This window comes from Olea europaea, chromosome 18 (assembly GCF_002742605.1).
Source record: "Olea europaea var. sylvestris chromosome 18, O_europaea_v1, whole genome shotgun sequence".
In the NCBI taxonomy this organism is placed as follows: domain Eukaryota; kingdom Viridiplantae; phylum Streptophyta; class Magnoliopsida; order Lamiales; family Oleaceae; genus Olea; species Olea europaea.
The window spans coordinates 22,788,860-22,796,069 of record NC_036254.1 but is presented as its reverse complement, the minus strand read 5'-3'; the positions used below and the strand labels follow the sequence as shown (position 1 = coordinate 22,796,069).

Below are 7,210 nucleotides of genomic sequence, written 5' to 3'. Positions count from 1 at the left end.
CATAAGCCTACATTTGGTTCGTTGTACTTGTGTTTTGGAGTGCTACAAACACAAGTGTAGCCGTTGTATCTTGGGAGTCGATTGCCGAAATCCGTAGGCACCGTTGCGGGGCAAATTCGACTTAAGGACAAAGAGTCCAACTCTTGCCTCGGCTTTGTCACCATCATTATACTTATTTCGGCGTCACTATTCACAAAATTCTTCCAACAATTTTAATTTCAAAATTTAGTTAAATGATGATATATCATCTTAAAATTAAGGACACAAGTCCCATGACCCATCATTTAAAGAGACATAGAATGGGTACTTTCCTGAAACACCTTTACTGCAGAGAAGGGGACATGAAGAAAGAAAATATGTTGATTTCGTAGAAAAACTTAAAAAAGAAGGATCGCACTAGACGCATTCTTGAAAGAACGTGTTGTTTTAGTACTATTGAGACATTATTATTTGAAATCGAATAGATTCTCTACTAGATACTGCAATAAATTCAGTTTAATCGCTATGCTACTAACTCTTTTATAAAAGTATGTATAAAGAGTAATCTGTTTAGGTTTTCCCAAGAAATTGCAAATGAAACTGATAGAACGATGATTTTTATTTTTATTTTTTTCAGAATTAAATAGCTACTATGCAAGTTGGTATTGAAATATCACTTTTTTAGTTCACGTGGCAAGAAGCTTTGGCTTGTCCTGTCTGAATCCAAATATGAACAAATTGTTACTTCATTTTCATACCCATACTTGGCATACTTGTGACGAAGATGGACAAGAAAGCAAATCATGTCCAAAGATTTAATGCATAGTGGACGTAGTTTGCATACCAATAAAAATTCGCAGATCGCCTTGTCTAATACCAGCAAGTTCCGAGGCCCCAGAAATACAACGGTAAAAAACCCATAAAAAACTAAGAGCGCTCACTTAAACTAGATATACTGAAAAATCTAAAACTTAATACTTGGCCTACTACAATTGGCGTGTTAATTTTGGTCTATTGTTCCCTCTTCCGGTTTCCTACCAACAGTGATCACTCATACGAACGAAAGTCCATTTAGGTATGCAGAAAACGCTTGTTAAAACCTGAAAATACATGACAAGAATCTGAACAAATATCTTCAGACCTGAAATAAACACACACTCCAAGAGGGTATGTCCTTTTTAAGATGTGATCCGTCACATATTTTGGTTCCTGGCCAGCTTCCAAGGAACGTTAATCAATATAACATTTTCCAAGCAAACTCTTGCATTCAATTCAAGAAAACATCATAAAAAACCCAGTTTACAGTGCATATTCATAGTAAACTCTCTCTCCCACCAAAATCACTGTGAAATGGGGTTTTCGTTGCTCTTTTTTCTCCTGATTTCATTACGTCCAACAGTTTCTGTTGATGGAAACTTGGATTTGATCCAAAAGACTTGCAAACGCACAAAATACTATGAACTTTGTTTATCTTCACTCAAATCTGATTCCACCAGCCCAAAAGCAGACATCAAGGACTTAGCCCTTGTTATGATTAGAATTGGAATGGACAATGCCACGGCCACCAATTCTTACCTTTCTTCCCAAATGCTGAATACCACAAATAACACACTGATGAAGAAAATCATCAAGGAATGTGCTGATAAGTATGCCTCTGCAAGTGAAGCACTGTATAATGCAGTTCAAGATTTGGGTGCAGAATTATATGATTATGCTTACATGCATGTAATGGCAGCTGCAGATTATCCCAATTCATGTCATGATGCATTGAAGAGATATCCAGGACTGATTTATCCACCTGAAATTGTAATAAGAGAAGATGGCTTGAAGCAAATCTGTGATGTTGTTTTGGGGATTATTGATACTCTTGGTTGGTAGCTGGCTCTATATTATGTCCTGCTATCATTATTGTTTTCTTTTTTGTAAATTTCAGGAGGGATTTCGATATCTTTTCTGAATTCAGTTTGCTAATCTGTGTAGTAGACTCAATGAATGTCAATCGACGTTTTATTGGGTTTAAAAATAACTTCTTCGAAAAGCATCTACATACTTCCAAATTTAAGTACATTTAAACTTCGTGACACTCTTCAATGTGGCATTCTGATGCTTGGATAAAAGCTATCCAGGTCATCCAATGTAAAAAATCATAATCCCACTTATAATATGTTCTGAAAAGCATTTTATACGCTGACCTAATAAATTTTCTCGTATGCCTCTCTTACTTTCTTTCATTTTTTTTTAAATCCAATGTACCAAAATATCTTTAATATTTTAAACAATGCTTATTAGAACATATGGCTGTTACCAAGTGATTGAACTTGGCCTTCGTGAGAACTGCTATTCAGAAACTCAGCCTAAAATATTTCATACAGCAATATTAACTTGTGCAAATCAACTCGAGCAAAAAAGACGAACTAAGCTTTATTCTCCATAAATTTATAGTTAGTTTCCCATATCCTTTTTCACACTCTATTCAGTTTATTACACAATCTATTAACTCGAGCAGAAAACATAAATATAAAGTCTACCGGTGTGCTGAAGATTGAATGGCTAGTCGAAAATGAACAAAGAAAAATAATTGGTTATCCAAGAAATGGAGATCACTCTGCAGAACTCAAAAAGGAAAAGGTAATATGACCACCCATTAGTGACATGCAAAAAGCCAAAAATAAAGTTCACACAAACCATTTGCAAATTGTAAGCTAAATTATATGCACTTTAATACCAAAGTCCAATATCATGAAACAATGTTAGTTTTCCATAATATACACAGTTTCTTTCCCCTTGAACATTGTTTATTATGCTGAAATCATTTGGAAACAGCAAGATTGCAACCCCTTTTTGTACAGATACATTTAAAATTGCAAGTTGAATACTGAATGCATTCGAAGTACAAAACATCGTTTCACCCGGGTTTCTTTGACCTCTACAAACTTCTGAACATCTCTCTTTTTCACATATGCACAAAAAGAAGCAGAAAAGAAAAAAAAAAAAGAAAAAAAAAAAGAAAAAGAAAAAAAAGGTCAATGGAAGGAACAAAAGAGCTACTCCAAAATTGGGAGCTTCAGATAGGATAATAAAGCAGAGAAACACAAGAATGAAGCAAAACAAGAATGCACAAGAAGCCAATACTGTCTACAAAATATGTGGAAGTTGAGAATCCAATCTCTGCTGCAACTCTTTGATCTTTTCTGATAGCTCAGCCTTTTGCCCCTTGTAGCTCTGCAACAGGTATTCTTTTCCCTCTACCACTTCCTTTAACTCGCTCACTTCCCGTCTCAACATCTCAATCTTTCCCTCATCTCCTCCCCCATTTTCTGAGGACTCCACATTACTTTCAACTTTAAGATACCCATTTGAATGGCCATTCCTGCCTCCGGTTGGCCACGCTGGAACCATAGGGGGATTGTCACTAGAATCCACATGCCCCACGCAATGATCAGCAATTGCCTTTCTTAATCTCTGTATTTCCCTCTCTGAATCGAATATATCCCTGTTAGCAGCATCCAGCAGTGATTGGAGATGGGAAGAATGCGAAAGCTGAGCACCAAGAGAGTTCTGAAGTTCCGTAATTTGATCCTGCATTTCCAATATCATGTCATCTCTTCTCTTTAACTGCCGTCTCAACTTTTGTATCACTTCTCGCTTGCTGAAAATATCAGAACCAGATTCTGAGACACATGGTGAGTCAGAGCTGTTTGACTGGTGGAATGGCTTCTGAAGCAGCTCAAGACGATCAGGAGAAGATGCCCAGATTGCACCATTCTCTTTGCTAAACTCAGAAGCAGGCACAGTGACTAAAGGAAGTGCTATTTCAGGTTCGGTAACTATTTGGCCATTGCACTGTTGTTTGATTTCCACCATGTTTCGAGATCCTGTTCCACGAAATCACATAAAGAATTAAAGTGTGAAGGTATGCATACTTTTTGATAAGTGAAAACCAACTTTTACCCACTCTCACATGAAATATCTCATTATATCTTCTAGAAAAATCAGTACGAAGCATTTTCTTCATAAAATGAAATCATATTAAAAGAAAAAAATGTACAAGTTTCAAAAGAAACTAATTTAACTCTCAGAACAACTCAAGGATAGAATCATGACTGAAAGTTTGAACCTGAATAACATTTGTGGCAACCATGCCCATCTCGAGGAAAACAATAAGAATTTGAATGCAAATGGCTGTTCCTTGACTTCTTCTCGTCAGTAAATTTTCCACTTCCTACATTGTAAACAACTATTTAGAGCATATAACAAATTTACATACAACAAGAACGATTTCAGCTTTATTCAACTAAGAGTTGGCTACATGAATCCTTTTTCATCACTCAGTTCGGTCTAGTGCTACACCCCTTAGAAGATCTAACGAAATCAATTTTTATTTATTTATTTATTATTATTATTATTTTTTTGTGACAACGCAAATATATTGTGTAATAATACCTTTTAAAAGGTTGCTGCTAGTTTCTGGTCGTTTGGCGTCAAGGACCTGCTTTAGCTTATAACCCAGACGAACTGATAATGTACTCAACAGAGCACCGCCTGCGATAAGGACCCAGTTAGGGCCCTCACCCTGCAAACCTCTGGAACTCCTAGGTACCTCATTGGTCCTTCGCTTCATTTCATAAGCTATTGAACGAATGGATGGGAATCTTCTGGTGCATCCAAGTAAGCCCTATATCCAAAGTTCAACACAAATTCCTTACTAGGTAAAATATATGAGGCAAAAGCTTTACTTACTCAAATGTCAGAAGTACTACAATTGTAACAACAAAAGGACCTTCATGAGTGAAAGATGGAACAACCCAATAGTAAATTTTTTTCCAAACTCTCCTTTCTTAATCTACAAGGAACAGTAAATTGTTCATTAAATTTATTGACTGCCCTATTGATGAACTGCATCCAGCTTCGGACTAATCGAGAAATTTTGTATTTTACTTATTTTGCATTTTTATCATAACCACCCTTCTGGACGAGTAGGAATTTAGGGTGTTTCTGGATCTTTTATTTATTTATTTATTTTTTTTTTACTTTTTTTGCTTTGCTCTCTACCTTGCCTATCACATGATTTAAATTTTAACTATTTTGTGGTATCATGATGTTCACTACTTTGATTGTTGAGCATTAACTAACTTATGGATTTATAATATTTACCACCCTAGTTCTAAGGTGATTTTGAGCCTTAAAAAAAAAAAAAAAAAATTATGCAACCAACCAGCTCTTTGGGTGATTTTGTATTTCTACCACTTTGTGGTTTTTTTTTTAATGTTTACCATCATGGAGGCAATGTAAATTTTTTAGCCTTACCCAATTTAGGGTCTTTTGTGCTCACCATCCAACCTTTCGAGTGATTCTGAATTCTAACCATTCTTAGCATTAATCAATTTATGGTGTCATGAGCTCACACCAAGCGTTTCAGGTGGCTTAGAATTTCAACCCCCCCCCCCCCCGGGTGTCCTCGTCCAACATATTTGAAGGTTTGCCACTTTGTGGTTGATAAATATTAATAAGATATCCTACCAACTTCGATCTTTTTGCATTAAAAGTTTGTCTATAATCATGCTACTGTCTATTTCGCCTTTTTCTAACTTTGAAAATGTGAGTACTTTTGATTTTCATTATAATTGTGTCATATCACAACTTATGAATGCAGCTCTCCGACATTTCAACAACCAGGTTTAAGAGAAGCAGGGAAACTTGAATGCTAATGGCCCTTACTTTAACTCAAATTGAACTATTCTCCATGAAAATACAAGAACAAATTACAAAGAAATAAATGACATTTACTGATGCATACCTCATAAAAAAAACTACTAGTTCGATTATCAGTTCTAATTCTTGTTCCATTTCTAACTATAATCCGATAGGCTCTAATCCAATCCAACACAAACCAAACCCACAGCTTCATTTCTTAGAATCAAATATTAGTACAGGAAAGAGAAAAAAATCATGCATACAACAAATGCACTCACGCACACACATTTAGCCGCATGGGGACCAATATATATTATAAAATACGTCATATTTATTGCACAGAGAGAGGGAAAAAGGGAGTTTTTACAGACTTACAGCAATTTATAGCGGCGGCGTCGAATCAAGGTGTAATGAAGACATAAACAGTAGCATCAGCTGAAAAAATCACATTTAACATCTTCCTTGATTAGAAAATAAGGGTATTTTAGGGTTAGGGTTTTTCTTGATTTGTGAGGGGAAAAAAAAAGAAAAAAGAAAAAAGAAAAAGCAGAGACCAGTTTCCGTAGGTAAGAGACGGTTAAATTTTGAAGGAGAGAAAAAGAATATAATTAATAAAAAAAGTTCAATGCCAAATGTGAAGTGATCAGAGTGAAATTCTATATTCAGATAAAGTAGTATATTAGGAAAGAGAAACATACAATCAAAAATTTCTGGCACGACAAAATTTGTTCTGGCAGTACAATTTTGTGAGGTGGAAACATGCAATTAGCCCTTGGTAACCATTATTTCAATTTTTTTTTTTGCTCGTACTCATTTTTAACTATACATTTACAATAAAATATTTTTCACGTACATCTAAAGTTTGTTCCTATTTTTTAATCATACATTCTCTAAATATTTAGCCGTTAAATGGAGCCTAATTTTTGAAAATGCCTCTCTTGTAATAATCATCACTAGAGGTCACCTAGTGAACAACATTAATCAACATTAAACAAAGTCAGAAATTTTTTTTAATACTATCGAAGTAAGTTATTTACTTTCGCTTCATCATAAGAAGTGGCAAACTACATATCCGTGTCCAAATTATTGTCTACAGGGCAACTTATTCCACTTGAGAGGCTCTTGATGGGGGCTTGTACCTCTCAGATCAATGCTCGATATTATTAGATTAAACGTTGTCTTTTTAATATTTGCAAAGGTCCATATTTTTATTACGGAATATATGGATCATAACTGCATCCTCATAAATGAACTCTCTTATTCAACAACCAACCAACGATCAATAAATTATTGATTGTGTTCTTGATGGACTTGATCTAAATTATGATGTTGTGGTTAATACATAACACACTATGTTCACCATATTCTCTTCTGACGACATCTAAAATATGCTTCTCGATTGTGAAAATTGATTCGAATTATATCACCATACCACTCAAGATCAATCCACCACTACTCTTCTTGATTCCAACAATCGTGATGCTAAGCGTGGTTATAGTAACCACGGCAGAAATCGAGGTAGCATCTATAACAGTGG

The 7,210-nt window shown here is 35.2% G+C and overlaps 2 protein-coding genes across 2 annotated transcripts; one reads left to right on the top strand and one right to left on the bottom strand.

Annotated features, from left to right (window-relative positions):
* The first annotated feature begins 1,329 nt into the window (after positions 1–1,329).
* LOC111366874 (cell wall / vacuolar inhibitor of fructosidase 2-like) lies at positions 1,330–1,906 on the top strand. The gene has a single exon (XM_022987562.1). It carries the CDS (start codon positions 1,330–1,332, stop codon positions 1,855–1,857), a length of 528 nt encoding a protein of 175 aa, XP_022843330.1. The 3' UTR covers positions 1,858–1,906.
* An 810-nt stretch (positions 1,907–2,716) lies between these two features.
* LOC111367812 lies at positions 2,717–6,246 on the bottom strand. Its single transcript, XM_022988874.1, has 4 exons — positions 6,049–6,246; positions 4,423–4,654; positions 4,097–4,201; positions 2,717–3,854 (listed from the first exon to the last, which is right to left on the bottom strand). Exons 2-4 carry the CDS (start codon positions 4,598–4,600, stop codon positions 3,115–3,117), a joined length of 1,023 nt encoding a protein of 340 aa, XP_022844642.1. The 5' UTR covers positions 4,601–4,654; positions 6,049–6,246; the 3' UTR covers positions 2,717–3,114.
* Between the last annotated feature and the right edge of the window lie 964 nt (positions 6,247–7,210).